Raw genomic sequence first — 18,018 nt, 5'->3', positions numbered from 1 at the left:
TTGTGTCATTTCAATATGTCTACCCCAAACCAACCAACTAATTTCAAATTTTCAAAACGGATTTTCGGTCAAAAAATCCCGAAGAACGTTCTTTCAACCCACAGGATCCCTATTGTTGTGCCGCCTGCTACATAGTACAAACTGCGACTTATAGAGATCACTTCTCCATCGTTTGTCGGTCTGTCACAACTTTTGTCATTCAGAATATGCCTGCAATAGTCGTGTATCAGGCATAAAAACGCACCAGATTTCGCCATTTGATGCCAAAATTTGAAAACATTCGCGGACCCCACCAACGGGAGGGGGATTACCCTGCCATACCCACCCGGTCGCCGTGGTGTAATGGATATGGTGTCCGCCTAGCGACCGGGAGGTCATGGATTCGATCCCCACTGTGGGAGCGTTCTTTAGATCTCCCCCAAAGACACCAAGTACTGGTTCTAGGCCCAGGAAACGGACTCGAGAGCGTTCCAATAAGCCCGAGGCTTTCGATGCAATCGAGTTAAAATAAATAGGTTTAAACTAAACATACCCACCCCTCCGCTGCCCCAATGTCAATTTGCTTCCGACGCCCCTGCATATATCTTTTTTAATTCAATATTTCTTGCCTCTGCTCATAACTATTGATCAAAAGTGATGTTACTGATCTTCGTCGGAATTGAATGTTGGTCCTGAATGTTAACCCATTCATGCCTAGTAAACTCTCCCATCCTTCTAAATTGGATCAATTTATTTCCAAAATTAGGGATGTCTACCATATTTATTTCTATATTTAGAATATTTCATATAGAAATTCCTTTAAGCAAACAGCGCAGACCCAGATGAGACGCCACATTATGCGGCGTCTCATCTGGGTCTACGCTGTTTGCAATGTCCTTTTTTCAGGACGCTAGGCATAAATGGGTTAAAGGGGCCTTTTCAAGTTTTCATAAGTTGACAAAACAAAAAAATGTTTCAGATTCGCAAATGTTCGTTGTAGTTATGATATTTGTAAGGAAAAAGTAATACTGGTCATTTACCATGCTCTAAAATATCCATTATGCATCTTTTGACCAATTCAAAACCTGAAAATTATAAAGCGTTGCAACGCGTTGCAACGCGAAACGATTGAATAATTAGGAGAGTTCTGTTGTGTTCGTTATATTTTGTGTCGCTACGAGGATTGCTTATATAAAGTATAAAATACATCACTCATTGTATGAGAACGGATGGCCAAGTGGTCTAAGCGATAGACGTTTACCCCAGGTGTCAGTGCTTTGAGCCCAGTTGAGGGTTAGTTGTTTTTCTTTCGTTATTTTTTTCTTCTTGTTTTTTGCTGTAGAAAAGAGGGTTAATGTAACTGCGTAAAGTGTCATCTCAGATTAGAAACGACAGCTTCCGCCTTAACTTGATGTTTGCTAAGAAGAGACTTTGTGTAAACGTAAAATACCATAAAAGCGGAAAGTGTCGTCCCTTATTAGCCTGTACGGAGCGAATAGGCCCATCAGAGACGACACTTTACGTTCACACATTAAACCACCGTTTCACATAGCAAAGCCCATTTCAATTTTAAGTAGTAGATCGAAATGTGTATAGTATTGGTTGCAGTTACATTCACATGATGAAAGGATGATAACGTAATACGGACCACGTAAGAATAGCTAAACACTGAATATTTCAATACATACAGTAAGAATAGCTAAACACTGAATATTTCAATACATACAGTAAGAACAGCTAAACACTGAATATTGCAATACATACAGTAAGAATAGCTAAACACTGAATATTGCAATACATACAAGTTATAATCATTGAAAGTAAAATACGATAGCATAAATTATATTCCTTTGCAAATAAAGTTAACGTGATACGAATATCCTTCTTTGAACTCGCTAAGTTAAGCAAATACGTTTTATTATATGTAAACATGACCACACGATGTGTAAATATGCCAACATTATTATATGTAAACACTTCTTCGCGACCAGTTACCGTGTCAGTTTTTCACAGGGCCCTTACTTAGCGTTTTTGCAATGAATCGTCAATTATCTTGAAGTTAATTCAATACAGCATCAATATATCAATATCTTAAGTGTGAATAACTCGACCACATACTGCGTCACGTTTTACTATATATGAGCCTCGCTCTGTGAAAATGGGGTTTAATACATTTGCGTTAAGTGTCGTCCCAGATTAGCCTGTGTAGTCCGCGCAGGCTAATCAAGGACGACACTTTTCGCCTTAACTGGATTTTTGCAAAGAGACTTTCTGTAAACGAAAAATAGTTAAAATCGGAAAGTTCTGCCCCTGATTAGCCTGTGCGGACTTATTTGGAACGACACTTTACGCACATTCATTTAACCCCCTTTTCGCAGAACACGGCCCATGTGTACTACAAACATTATCTGAGATCGTCATTTAACACTGATCAATGTCCTCATGATACATGTTTGGACATGCACAAATCCACTATATTTTCTAGTCAACAACAAAACAATCAAGGAAACAGGGTAATGCCAAACTTCAAAATAATTGTTGTTTTTCGGCTGTAAAAGTTGAGGCGAAATTTGACAAGCAGTTTATAAATACGAGTCGATGTAACTATGGTGGAAACAGAAAAAAATGATAATAGTTCACACAAAAGCTGCGTTCTATCAAAAGTTCTATCACACACAATTATAATACAGCTGTGAAATCTAGAAAACAGTAAAATAATAGTCGAGTATACAACAATTTAGTGCTGATATATTTTAGGCTGGAATAACTTCCATTTACGATCATCATCAAAGTCCGGTCATATTATGTGATAAATTCAGTCAGATCCGCCCAGTCATCAGCGTGCTTGAAAGAAAAAGCTTTATCTTGAAGGAACAGACAAAGGACAAAACTTCTGCCTCGAATGGTATTAGCCAAAAGATATTCATCATCAATTCATCAAGGTCATTCATCTTTCAAAGTTTCAGCAAGATCCAAACAGACTATTAAGTCGAGTTTCAAACACAAGCTTCGGGAAGTGCGCACGGACGGACAAGCGCAACTATTAATGTCTATCATACTAACACCACTAAAGTTGGGATGAATTTGGAATTAAAACTGAAATTTCCAACTATTTAGTTTTGTAATAAAATACATTTGATTTGGGGTTAGATCTTTTTCAGTAGGGGGAAAGGAAACCCCACCTGTCCACTGTGGTAATCACGAACAAAGCGTATGTGCAGCGGGAGCGGGGATCGAACACGTGTTGCCTAGGTGTGAAAGCGTGTTCCATCCACTACGCTTCGCGAACAGCCTGTGGTAGTCCCCAGGTCCTTACGCACATTGTTTCACGCCTTGTTAAAGCAATGTGCCTATATATAACCGTATCTCTTAGCAGGCTTAACAGTGGCCGCACCTCATCGGCTTATGTGTATTGATTACTACTACCGGTATTAATGTTTGCAGAACTTTGGCCACAGTGGGGTGCCAAGAAACAAGGGGACTATATATCGGCTTTGGGAGGATCAAATAAAGCAGGTTTACACTAAGCCTTTCATAAATGCCTGCAGCTGTGTTTATCCGATTAAACACATTGTTACATTCGTTGTGAACAGCATGCATGTAATACGCAAAATTGTATAATATTAAACAATATAAAAAGAAAAGACTCGTTGTTTAATTAACATATCTATACAATAATGAGTTGGCGGAATGGGAACATATCTTTGGATAAACGGGTTAAATCAACAGCAGTAACGATTACGAGGTATATAATACATCAAAATACTTTGAAAACGTGAAAAATGACTAGATTACTAAATGGGGAACATATAGAACAATACATTCAAATCTTGGCCAACAAACTTTGATCCTATGTAAAGCGTCCTTGGTAAATTGTTAAAACCATGACCAAACAACAGCAACACATTTTCGAAATTCAAGTTGGAACTTGTAACAAAGTACCCTTGTTATGTTCACAATTATATGTTAAAGTCAGTTAAACAAACATTTTTTTCTGTAAGTATCAAATGACAATAAAATAACCCGTTTAAGCATATCCTCAATTTCGAGACGATGATCTATCCGTTTTGCATGGCCTTATTGCTTTACAATTATATGACAGTCACAGGGTCCCCAAAAGTCTTGCCGTTTCGTGACCATAATCTCTCCGCAAAAGCTTACGAACGTTCTCTCCTGTGTACAAATAGTGAAACCCCGCTCATACACGGGGTTTAAAGCCAGTGCTTTGAACAGAGCGGCGTTATAGTGCGCGTACTTATTCTGAAAGCCCTCGTAGTTTCCACCGGCTTTGGTACTCTGATGTACCGCCAACACGGTGTCGCTAACGTCAACGACGTCTATTTTAAGTTCACAAATCGCATGGCCCACTATCCAATTATCAAACGCTAATCTTCCTACGACGACATCGATGATTTTAGCCCACGGAAACGCGGAATTCGTTATAAAAAAGTCCTCCGCGTTTGCGCCGAAAAGTTCGCCTCTAGTTTTGGCAATTTTTTCAAGATCTGAGAACGTCTCACTTTCTTCCAACGTCACATCTAGCACGTTAGTTCTACGTCCGATAATCATAAAAGGACGTGTTAATTTCTTGTTGCGAATGATCGCCTGTAAGGTTTGCACGAACTTATCCGTAAAAAGAATATCCGAATTCACATATCCGAAAAGAGTGCTAGTTATACGGTCTTTCATTATTTCCTGAAACATCCATTTCAAAACAGGCGATCCACCGCCACGATGTTGTAACACGGGCAACACACTCGCGCCATAAGCTTTCGCAAGCTTAGCATCTTCAGTTGAATTTGTAAAAACAACTACTTCCACCATCGGCTTGAACTGTGCCCAATTCCGCATTGTTAAGTTATGAACCGTCTTCTTTTCGGTGCTGTTAGTTTCTGACCACGTGGTAAACAACGTAACAATCGGGTTGGGTAAAGTTCTGTGAAGAGTCTTGGACGCATTTCTTTGGAGACAAACTGAAATCAACCCATTTACGGATGCGATAAGATTTTGTTTAACGTCAGTCTTTCTTATGACAGCTTTGCACACCTCAGGCATAACTGATTCAATGTCACGCGCTCCCGTTCCCCGTATGTAATTTGTGATGCCATCGAGGACGTCATCGACTGAACACGTTGGTACGTTTTCCTTCCGGGTATGGTTAAAGCCCAAGAACGTCACATTGAGGACCGTCAATACTGACAGTATTGCAAGGAAACGGAATGTAGTATTGTTGACTGACATTCGAAATTCGTCTCCTGAAAACTCGTCAAACAAAAGAGACTTCACACGGCGATCGGTATCATTCTACTGATCTTAGTATCATCATCCATATGCAACGTATTTCTTTTGATATGCGTCTTGTGGGATTCTTTGCTTTCAATGTTGACATACTAATTATGAGCCACTTCTATAAGCCAAATGTTACCATACAAAATGCATACCAAATCATTAAGTAACGTGTTTTCTTGGTGGGTCTATTTTCTTAAGTCTTTAGACTACTATAGGCCGTGTGCTTCATGTATATGGAAACACCGCGCAAGAGATGTCCCTTTCAGCAAGATGTGTCGCCAGCAAGCTAAAATAGTCCTTTCGCCCTCAGTGCTCCTGAAATGAACGAAATGGACATTATTACTTTCAGCGATATAGCCATGATAACGGTATTTAATAATACTACATTATTTAAAAGCGTTGATATATGTGGCGTGTTCTGAGAAAACTGGGTTCAATGCATGTGCTTAAAGTGTCGTTCCAGATTAGCCTGTGCAGTGCGCACAGGCTAATCAGGGACGACACTTTCCGCTTTTATGACATTTTTCGTTTAAATGAAGTCTATTCTTAGCAAAAATCCAATTAAGACGGAACGTTTCGTCCCAGATTAGCCTGTGCGGACTGCACAGGCTAATCTGGGACGACACTTTACACACAGGCATTAAGCCCAGTTTTCTCAAAACGCGGCTCATATGTGTACGCTTACACAGCTGGCATTCCATATTGGACGAGCTGTTTAAAACGCTAAAAATAATCACAGTAGTATAAACAACGCTGTGAAATAATATGCTTACAATAAACCTTTAAACTCGTGCCGTTGTTTACATTACGAATGTTTATTATACGCAACAACGTCTAATAGGAGCGTGAGCGCCCATCTCACTTAATTAACGTTGTGAAGTGTTAGTTGTTAACAACATTTTTTCTAGAGATACATGTATGAATAAACGTTATTTTAAGTATGTTTGCATATAGCACTCAATATTTTAGCGCTTTTCAGCAGATCTGAAATAGGCCAAGTTTTATCACAATTAAGATTATATAGATTTTTATAGAAGGATACATATACGTAAGAGTTGACTATGCAATCGTATAGAATGTTTGATTAGACTCTGACTGCCAAATACGGGAATTATATTGGACGCACGCGCCTAGAAATGAAACAATTCAAATATAAGTTATAAATAGAAATTCGATATTTTAGTCATTGAATACACTTTTCACAGCGTTAATATTTAATTAATATTTTTCAATATTAACAAATAACACATGAAAGCCGTATTTATAACTTAACTGGTAACTCTGCTGAGTTTTATTTACTAATATGTATTCATGTAATTCGATAACATAGAACAAACGCCGCGTACGAAATGCGAGTTCTTCGTTTTTTTGCATGTATTTTCTGTTTTTTTAGACAAAACTTTTTTGGTCGATTTATGGTTAACCACGTCGTATTAAGAAAAAAGAAAATCGCGGGAAACAGTTGATTTTATGAAAAAAAAGACAATAAAATTCCATTGAAAATCATCATGAAGAGAATGATCAGTACAGATTTCAACAAAATAAAAAATGCTTAGAAATTACTCATTAATGTGTTTACTATTCGAATTAAAAGATCAATAAGTCAATAAGTGTTACAACATTTGATTTTTTTAGTTTCCTTTCGTTTTTGAGTAAATTCAAATGATTAAAGAGTCCGACGCCACATTTGCATGGGCACTTCTTTATCAGAATGGCACATCTGTTATCGATTACCCGACACTTTTAAACAGATATAACACACAATTGATAGTGCACAAGAATTACATATTTCTTCGTTAAATACTGCTAGTTAAGCAGAAAATACTTAACAATTTCTGAACTGACGTAAATTCAACGATTCACCGAAAATGTGCTTCATTTTTCTAATCCCTTTGGAAAATGAGCATGATTTCGTTTTACGTTCTTCATTGAATACCAATGAAGACACATCTGGGGATTTAAAATCTGACCATTTAAGTATAAAGTTTCAATTATTTTTCCTTATATCGATTGTTCCGTTGAAGCTCATATACATTCCTCTCAATGTCGGCTTCCTTAGTCTTACACTGTACTCTCGTCGGTCTATTACACATCAGAGTGCCAGATGTGTTGAGTTTCCGTTATCCGATGTGTCCGTTTACGAGAATCAAAATGTCTACAGCATGCATACCACCTATTAAACTCTACTATATCTTCGTTCATATTTCATGTAATACTATCAAAACTTCAGTATTTAAAGCACGGTACTTTTTCTACATACTGGAATAGCAAACACATTTCTAAGAGAAGTATCATATAAATAATCGCATTTTAAGTAGGAGATAAAACTCGCATATCAGAGTGCCCAATTTGTTGAGTCTCCGTTATCCGACGTGTCCTTTTATATCGGGAATCGAAGTGTCTACAACAGCATGCAAACAACCTATTGAAACATGCTCTTCGTTTGTATGTCGTGTAGTACTATCAAAATTTCAGTATTTGAAGCACAGTTATTCTCTACATGCTGGCATGGCAAACAATGTATTTCTATATTTCTAAGTTACATGTTTGTATATTTTATAGAAATGTGTACCGATCATACAGTTTGTATTGTTTTCCGATGGAAGTTTCTCATCTTTTGCAAATGTGTACCATTTCCCTTCAAAATACAAAAAGATATACTTTTATCAATTCCGCCCTGTGCCGTGTCTTAAAAAACAATCATAAGGATATAAATTAAATAAAAAAAATTAGCGAAATAAAATGTTAATACTTTACATTATCTAATACTTAAACCAAAAAAAATCCTACCAAATTGATAGGCTTTTCTTGTGATTGCAGAGATTGCATGTGAAAGCAAAGAACGTCAACTCTGCATAGAGATTGTATCAGATAATTACAACAATTACTTCCCTTAGCGGTTAATTTCATACTAGTGATACGTAACCATAAAAAGTTCCTTTATTCGGAAATGCAGCTAAGACATGCGGTGTACGTCGAAACCGATAGTTCAACACACATTCATTTATATTAGTCAGCCAGAATTGTTTGTTTCGTTGTTTGTTTTTCAAAAGCCGACTTTTCCGACTCATGGAATTTTTATTTTGGAAAAAAATGAGGAAATTTCCCGTTGTGTTTGTGCTAAAGTCGTGGATCGGTCGACCAACAAAATCAACAAAACTTAGTCCCCCACAAATAATAATGAGTGAACAGTAGTCAATCAATACTCTTCGCAATGTCATACGACCAGTTGCAACCTGTCAGTCAATGGCCAATTTGGGGTTTATGTTCAGTGGTCAACAATAGCCCACATTCGCATACTTCAATCATTCAACTTGACAGTCTCGGACTAACAACCTCCGACAGGTCAAGCAAAAAGGCACAGCGATTACCGATGTTTGCAATAGATGGTAAATGCCGAAACACGTACACAGAAAATCGTTTACGAATGGGGCAGTCCAAATAGGACAATCGTTATAGCTTTTCATGAGGGCATTATTCACATACATGCTCCTTTGTTAAATAAATGTGACTGCTAAATCGCGACTACCGGAGTTTTTCAATTATCACGGTGATGCTTGTAAATGCAGACCATGATGGGTGCTGTATGTAATTATATTATATATCAGCCACGCTCCACGTCTCTTCTCAACAAAAATCAAGTTTAAGGCGGAAAGTGTCAACACTGCTTGGTCTGGGCGGACTGCACAGGATAATCTGGGACGACACTTTCAGCACATGCGTTAAGGCCCGTTTTCCCAGAGCGCGTCTCAAACATGATTTCGTTTAATACGCCCAACTTACGTGCAGCTGTATCAAAAACATAGAGATAAGCAGATGCCATATCAATAGATAACGTTGAACAATTAGCGACACGGACGGTGAAATATACAAACTAGTAATCAAAATCTTCCGCCTATCGGTTTCATAAGTTCGTGTGAACCCACACTCTAGCGACATATATATTGTGGTAAGTTACTAAGAATGAAATCATGAACTTATTCAACATCATGCCAGCGTGATTCAAATGAACATTTCATGTCTGAATGTGTATTTCAAGATTAATGATGTCCTTCCGCACGCAAAGGATGTAATGTATGTCCGAGCACTCCTAGCTATTTATCGTACTAGACGCATGCAAGTTGGGACGAATTGTAAATAACAGCTGCAATTTTCCTCGTTTTCCCGTTAGTAGCGGTGGAAGCGTCATAGCCATATCTCCATACGAGCAGTTTCTTTATTTTAGACTCTCGATTACAAGTAATGAATTAAATGTAAACCTGCCTTTAAGTGTATAAAATTTTAAAATAATGATATTTGGAATGGTGGTACACAGTATTTGTAGATGGTACGGTAAATGTCCCTCTTAACAATTTTATCTTACGAGTTTTTTTTATTTATCAATCAGGAAGTACTTAGCTACATATTTTCCTTAAGCAAAGAGAGGTCAAATTATAGTATGTTGAACAATATTGTATCGCACATATATAAAGTTGTGAATAAAAAGGTTAAAATTCTTACAACACAATCTTTACGTGAACTTGGTATACAGAATCATTTATACTGTAAGTTTTATACGCCCTTTTAACCACAAATCCTATTGTCGCGCCTGTTTCAGCGTACATCACGTCAAACGAGCGTATGCGTTCAAGAATGTTGTTTTCCTAAACCCAATCAAGCGAGAGAAAAAACAACGTAATAGTTAAAACGTATTTTACAGACCTACACAATAGTTATTAAGACGGACTTCAGTTTAAAAAATCCTATTATAAGAACGTTGGCCATGCGTAAAGAGATTGTGCATGCAATATCATAGGTTTAACAATGGATGCCGTTTGTTGAATGTTTGCTTTGGGATTGTGGTTTCGAAATCACCAGAAATCACCGAAGAAGAAGAAATAGAGAGACCACTGTTTACCTTAATTTTCATCAATTCCCGTAGCTGCAACGTATCCGTTTCACTTTACCTTGCAACACCATAACCCCTCCGACTGAAACCTTCTTTTGACCAAATTTAGAAACCAAAAACAGCAATTAAGATAGCAAAGGTACAATGATGTATGGGCTATCGATGGTGTTTTTTATTCTCATGAAGAGAAACGAGAGATGGCAATTAATTTTATCCTCATGATCGAACTTGTAGCCGTTGGCTAAACTGAGCGCTATCTCAGGTTGAAGTCATATTTGCTCGCTGTCGAAAGCAATCATCAGCATAGGGTTTTGCGACCCTAATAAGAGAATATCCCTTTATCTATCTCAAGATCATGACACTTTAAAATAAGGAGCACACAAAAACGTGTGTTATCGTCGATGGTGTACACGTCTTCTTGATTAAGGTTGCATAACGTGTCATAGCTATGACACATGTGACTTAAATGGACTTGTTCACAGATTTGACGTTTATTTTCAAAAAAGGCAAATATAGGTTTCTAAAGAGCTTTAATATGTTGTATAATATAAAAGAATTATAACATAGATAAATTGGAATAAGCAATGCCTTAAGCGGGACTCGAACCCATGACCATTTAAAGAACGTTTTATTGCCTTCACGTAATCTCGAAGGAAAGCGTTATACAAGCTAGCCAAAGCTATTTCACCGATTTCGATTGATGATGAGCCAGTAAACCAAACACTATTGTTTATATATATATAAACAGTCCATGCTCTTTATACAAGTCTAATAAATGATTCTCTTAGCGCGAAGTGAGACTAACTATCGTCGGCCAGAGCCCTACTAGTTATGCTAATTTTATACAAGCATTCTCTCTCTCGGTATGTATTACTTTTTCAAGATTGTCATTTTGCTATTGTGTGGGCACGTACCTTTTAAAGCCACACAACTTATTTGGAATAGTAAATATAAGTATAATTTAGAAACATATTGTATCTATGCCAATTAGAATATATCTGGTGGTTACAAGGTAGATATCGGATTATCCGTCTTTTTGCGCTTTAAAACTAAAAAATAATCGCGTTTGTCGAAATGGACGTATACCTCTAGAAATCCTACTTTTGGTTTTAAAAGCGGAAGCGTTTGAAAAATAATAAATAACTTGCAAACTATGCTATATATTTAATTTTATCTATGCCAATTAGAATATATCTGGTGGTTACAAGGAAGAAATCCGTCTTTTTTTCGCTTTAAAACTTACAAATAATCGCGTTTATCAAAATGGACGTATAGGTATAGAAATCCTACTTTCGGTTTTAAAAATTTTTAAAATAAAAAATTACTAACTAACTAGGCACAGGGCCGGATTAAGCTGTTTTGGGGCCCAAGGCTGCACATGTTACGGGGGCCCCATTCCCTCTGGTCCCCTTCTGTATATTGAAAATCATACTTGATACTACAGCTACAAAGATCAGAAAACTTGTATTTGTACACAGTTGATAGTTATATTATATAAAATTATGTAGCATAACAAGTAAAACAATATATAACTAATTTATTTACTGAACTTAACACGCATGTTACATGTAACAAATTCAAGCCTATGAGTCCCTTCTACGACACTTCAGCTGGCCAAAGTCAACGATTAGCTGTGTGAAGTCTAGTTCTCGGAGGACTTGACATTCAATAGCCCCAATGCTGTCAACCTTTCCTGACTCATGGTGTTCCTCAGATAATAGCTCCAGTAAAAAAATAATAAATAAAGAAAGATAAATAAAAAAAACCTCAACTGGGCTCGAACCACTGACACCTAAAGTAAAAGTCTATCGCTTAGACCACTCGGCCATCCGTGCCCATACAATGATTGGTGTATTTTATACCACAGCTGGTTAGCGTTTGGCTATGATATTAATTAGTGAAAACATCATTTTTGAAAGAAAAATATTGTTCAAAGACAAGTTGGTTTTTCGTTATATTTCGATTATTTTTCATTCAAAATGATGTTTTTACTAATCAATATCATAGCCACACGCTAACCACCTGTGCGTTATACTATATACGCAATCCTCGTAGTATACCAAAATATAACGACAACAACAGAACTCTCCAAATTATTCAATCCTTTCGCGTTGCAACGCTTTATAATGTTAAGGTTTTTGAATCGTCAAAGGATGCTTATAATGGATATTTTAGAGAATGGTAAATGTTTAGTATTACTGTTTCCTCACAAATATTATGACTACAACGAAAATTTGCGAATCTGAAACAGTTTTTTTAGTTTTGTCAATTTACCAAAACGTGAAAAGGCCCCTTTACGAGGCCCCCACTGGTGCATCCAGATAGCATAGTAAATCAAAGCGAAGTAAACGGTCCAGATGTGGTCATGACCATATGGGCAAGTCGTATAATAAACAGAGAAACTAATAGTTCTGAATGGATATACAACAGAGAAAGAAAATTGATAGCATAGTAAATCAAAGCGAACTAAACGGTTACACTTGGATATACATCTGGAAACTGCTGAAATCACACATAAAAATTATACTGCAATCCCCATAGAGTCGTTAAATGGCGAAATAAAGAAAGAGTATACATTAGGAATTTGGGCTTACGTTAGGGGCCCCTTAAAAATCGGGGGCCCAAGGCTGCAGCCTTGTTAGCCTAGTGCTTAATCCGGCCCTGACTAGGCAGCATAGATTTAATTTTATCTATTCCAATTAGAATGTATCTGCTGGTTACAAGGTAGAAATCCGTCTTTTTTCGCTTTAAAACTTAAAAGTAATCGCGTTTGTCAAAATGGACGTATACGTATATAAACATCCTACTTTCGGTTTTAAAATCTTAAAAAATCTCGCTAACTAGGCTATAGATTTAACGACAATTGTGCACGCTTTCAAATTGCACCTATATGTAATGATTAACATGTTTTTTTCATTTCAAGGTGCGTGGCTTTAACTTGGTGGCTAGGCATATACATGATTAAACTTGACACATTGGCAAGAATGACGCATATCTTTGACATTTGCTCAACCTGATTCGTGTGACGTGAACAGCACGTGCAAACAAGCATATATTATACATAGTATTTTAAGAACATGTATTAGAGGGGTACATAAACTATTCTTTCCGTAAAATACAACATACATACATGCAAGCATGTTATTAACAGAATATTTAAGTACAGCTTTTTGAGTACAGCATACATGAAGTGATGTAACGTACATTCATTTTACGTGCTATAGCTTTCACATTTCTTCAAAAAGCCGAGCTTAACGTTGACAAATATTCGACCAGCGACAATAAAATTAATTATAATTGCTGTGTGAGCAATAACTGAGTTTGTTTTTTTCATAATAAGTATTGCCTTTCTATCTTAGCCATATGATTGTAAAAAGGCCCCGAGCTTGCCTAACAAGTTCAGAGGCGTATTTAGGTGGGGGGCTAGGGGGCTAAAGCCCCCCCAGCTGGCTGGCTAGACACAATTTTTAATAAAAATGAGCCCCTTACAGTTTCAATCCACTTGTGTATTTCCTGTCATTTGTCCCTAATTAAGCCATAAACAGCTGTCGATTTGTGTGATTAGCTATGGCAAGCGGTTCGACGCATAATCCCAAGAAACTAGGTTTCTCATGAGAACCTAGGTTCTCATAATGAGAACCTTGGTTCTCAGAATGAGAACCTAGGTTCTCATGAGAACCTAGGTTTTCAAATGAGAACCTTGGTTCTCATGAGAACCTAGGTTTTCAAATGAGAACCTAGGTTCTTGTGAAAACCTAGGATACCAAACGAGAACTTAAGTTCTCAGAATGAGAACCTAGGTTCTCATGAGAACCTAGGTTCTCATGAGAACCTAAGTTCTATGTGTCTATGAGAACCTAGGTTCTCATGAAAAACCTAGTTTCTCATGAGAACCTAGGTTCTCAAGCGTAAACCAAGGTTTTCAAATGAGAACCTAGGTTCTCATGAGAAACCTGGTTTCTTGGGATTTCATAAACCTTGGTTCTCATGAGAACCTAGGTTCTCATGAGAACCTAGGTTCTCGTGAGAAACCTGGTTTCTTGGGATTTCGTAAACCAAGGTTCTCATGAGAACCTAGGTTCTCATGAGAAACCTAGTTTCTTGGGATTATGCGTCGAATCGCTTGCCATAATTAACCTCCAGTTGTCTCCCATTGCTTGGTACACGCTGGCGGCATATGTGTAAAATGAATAGAAATAGGCGTGAAACCGTGAATGTTTCTCCCCAAGAGCATTTTCTGAACAATGTTCAGACAATGCTCAGTAATATTCTACGAAACTTATCTGTTGAATATTTGTGACAACAGGCATTAGCCGTCGGTGACCGCTTCTTGTTCATGTTTCCGTGCATGGGTGTTGTTGAGGAATGAAATTAGTAAAGTAATCGGTCGACATTGGTCTAAACACGTAAATAAAAAATTGAACTGTTTATGAAATACATCTTTAATTGTAAATATTATTTTGAGACTACAAATTCAGATCAATCGTTACATAATACATTGTTACAGCATTGAATGAGTTTCAAATATTCAGTTCCCTTGTTCGGGCCTCAAACGACTGTACGGTACAGTTTTCTATTTTAGGTACGTCTGTGACCTACATGTAGGAAGCAATCATTATGGTATAAAGTTTTATCTCTATTGATTATGTGTAATAATGTTTTATTCAATCGTAAGATATCGGCAACATTGCAAGAAAAACTTATGCGCTAAAGACTTTGCAAACATATTTCAATAACTTGAGATATCTGCAAAAATAAAGTTCTTAACGGCGTGTTTTCATTCTGTCCAGCCCGTGTGTAATCATATGTGAACCCCAGTGATCCTGCGCCCTGAATAATGTGTCCCGTATTCCAAACGAGCAAGTTTACGCCGTCCGACGCGTAATTCTGAAAACCTAGGGATCTAAAAAACCTAGGTTCTCAGAGAACCTAGGTTTTCAGAGAACCTAGGTTTTCAGAGAACCTAGGTTCTCAGAGAACCTAGGTTTTCAAAGAACCTAGGTTCTCATGAGAACCTAGGTTCTATGAGAACCTTGGTTCTCATAATGAGAACCTAGGTTCTCTGAGAACCTAGGTTCTCATGGAACCTAGGTTCTCAGAGAACCTAGGTTCTCAGAGAACCTATGGTTCCCAAATGAAAACCACGGATATGGCAAGCAGCTAGACGCATAATCCCAAGAAACTAGGTTTCTCATGAGAACCTAGGTTCTCATTCTGAGAACCTAGGTTCTCATGAAAACCTAGGTTTTCAAATGAGAACCTAGGTTCTCATGAGAACCTAGGTTTTCAAAAAAGAACCTAGGTTCTCATGAAAACCTAGGTTCTCATTTGAAAACTTGGGTTCTTGACGCCATGTGCAATCTTCAAGCGAGAACCTAGGTTCTCATTCTGAGAACCTAGGTTCTCATTTTGAGAACCTAGGTTCTCATGAGAAACCTAGTTTCTTGGGATTATGCGTCGAACCGCTTGCCATAATTAGCCCCCAGGCATGTGTACAGACGATCTAACCTTCGTCAGCTAAAGTGCACGCTTCATTGACTGTAAGTAATAAACTGCGCTATTTGATTGGCTGAAGAAGATACATTCAACTTATGAAATTCATCCATACATTTAGCTATAGATAAATGTTTACAAATGGCTGCCGCATGAAACTTGTGAAAAACAATCTTTCAATTTGTAGCAATTAAAGAGTTTAGACGAACATAATGGACAATCATTATTATTTTCTCGGTAATTTCTTTGATGAATTTAATTGGTATTAGCTCTTAAGAGTGATAATCCTTTTGAGTAACAAGTTATTGCCAGTGAAATTCAACTGCACACTTAATGAATGGCAATTATTTTATTTATTTTTTTATTTGTTTTTTTTTTACAAATCGGGCTAACTGCTTTGATGTTCATCCATAGTTTTTAAAATTAAAAGACTCAAAAATGAAGAATTACTTTGCTATATGAAACTAAATCATTTTCTTAAAGCGTGACAACATCGAGGCAGTAACACCCGAGTTAAACTACACAAGAAACCTAACGACTCCCTTTGTTGACACTTTTGTGAACGAAATGGACACCCAATTCAATGATTTGCAGACTAAGGCAGCCATGGGATTGAAGTTTATACCTGAACAAATGTGCTCCTCTCCTGTCAGTGCTAGTAACCTTGAATGGTTCAATGATGATCTCCCTTCCTCTCAGTCCCTCCCTGCCGAGTTGCACTTTCTATGGCAGGCTAGGTGGAAACGTGTACCCAACCCACCTACTTCCCTTAAGGGCTCTGTTGCACATTGTGATTCCCAGCTGTACCCCACCATTTACACTGTTTTGTCCATTTCATGTGTGTTCCCTGTCACATCATGCGAGTGTGAAAGGAGTATCAGTGCCCAAGGACTTGTTAAGACAAAACTAAGATCATCAATGGGTCAGGACAGGTTGTCCGCTGTGTGCCTGCTTTCCATTCATAGGGACATGGGCATAAACATTTTAATGTTGTACCTAAGTTGACCTAGTAGGATATCCAACAAGATTAAATAGGAGGTCAACCCATCTAACTCCGTTAAAAAAGTTATGGATAAAGATAATGTCTCTCACCACTTTAGTGGTTTGAGAGACATTTGATTTACCCCTATGTGTCTGTCTGTCCGTGTGTCTGTCACACTTGATTTGTGAACTCAAGTTCTTTTTTGTTTCACATGCACTTTTATCATGCAAAATGCTGATTAGATAGCAGGAAATCGCATCATTTCAAGGTGCCATTAAAAAAAAATCGACAACCGAAGGGGACACCCCTCCCGCACCCTCCCCTGTTGAGCCCCCCCTCGGAAAATTTTCTGGATACGCCTCTGCAAGTTTCCCATTTTTCTCATTCTCTCAAAGGCTTAATCACACAATAATTCACAGTAACGTTATCAAAAAAAAATAAATACCTTTACGTAAAAAATCCATCCAAACTACGGCAAATAAGTGTCGGGGTTACGCCGTTCTCCTCTGCACATGGTATTCCTACGTAATTAATAAATAACAGTTCCGTCAGCAAACATCACTGGCATTATCTGGCATCAGCATCTCACTAATCAATACACAGGGAGCCGTAGAACTGTTGTCGTGCAGCCAGTATGGATTTTCCCACAATAAACCCCATCAGCATCTACCTGATAATGACGCGCGCGATCCATGCGAAGTAAACACCACGCTGAAGAACTCGCTTTATCACATCTTTATCATAGGCTTACGCTTTAAAATCTATTATTCGCTCCAGTTTAAACCAGGCTCTTATTGTAATGTAGATGCCAACACACGACCTCGTGATACTTCGTTATGCGGCACTAATCAACGATCATACCGCACTTTATCGTGGTGTTTAATATCGAAAGCTATCTGACCATTTACACGGATCATTGGTTATACAAACATTAAGTAGATAGCTGTCGTGGTCAGGTTTTCGACTTGGTGACCACAGTGGCTTTCATTGAATCCACTCAAGCGCGTCCATCGTATCGCTAATTGTTGGGGGTTGTCTCAAGATTGTGCTTTTTACTTTATGTTTTGACGTTGTATCGATTACCTTATGCAAAGACGAGTCGTCGTTCGTTTTTTGCCGTTTTCAGAAGATGTTGATAATAGTTCTCACTCGTTGACACGCCGGGTATGCGAATACTTTCATAGCAGACGACACTTCGATACCAGATAACAAAAAAGCCACGCGCGATAGTTGAGTTCTTAAGATTTTTTGCATTTATGTTCTGTTCATTTGGTTTTATGACACGTAACATTGTTTGGTCGATTAATGGTATAGTACTTCGCATTGCGGAGCAAGAAAGTCGTAAACAAAAACAGTAGATTATAAAAAAAGAGATAACATTTCATCG

The 18,018-nt window shown here is 37.7% G+C and overlaps 1 protein-coding gene across 4 annotated transcripts; it reads right to left on the bottom strand.

Moving 5' to 3' along the window:
* Positions 1-3,619: 3,619 nt before the first annotated feature.
* LOC127866963 (uncharacterized) lies at positions 3,620-17,650 on the bottom strand. 4 transcript variants are annotated; one of them, XM_052407837.1, is made up of 2 exons: positions 17,077-17,650; positions 3,620-5,583 (listed from the first exon to the last, which is right to left on the bottom strand). In XM_052407837.1, exon 2 carries the CDS (start codon positions 5,218-5,220, stop codon positions 4,057-4,059), a length of 1,164 nt encoding a protein of 387 aa, XP_052263797.1. In that variant the 5' UTR covers positions 5,221-5,583; positions 17,077-17,650; the 3' UTR covers positions 3,620-4,056. The 4 variants fall into 4 exon arrangements, with proteins under 4 accessions (XP_052263797.1, XP_052263799.1, XP_052263800.1 ...); XM_052407839.1 differs by lacking the exon at positions 17,077-17,650 and adding an exon at positions 16,275-16,892; XM_052407840.1 differs by lacking the exon at positions 17,077-17,650 and adding an exon at positions 12,751-12,901.
* Between the last annotated feature and the right edge of the window lie 368 nt (positions 17,651-18,018).

Source organism: Dreissena polymorpha, chromosome 2 (genome assembly GCF_020536995.1).
Source record: "Dreissena polymorpha isolate Duluth1 chromosome 2, UMN_Dpol_1.0, whole genome shotgun sequence".
Taxonomy (NCBI): domain Eukaryota; kingdom Metazoa; phylum Mollusca; class Bivalvia; order Myida; family Dreissenidae; genus Dreissena; species Dreissena polymorpha.
This window is presented reverse-complemented; position numbering and strand designations above follow the sequence as displayed.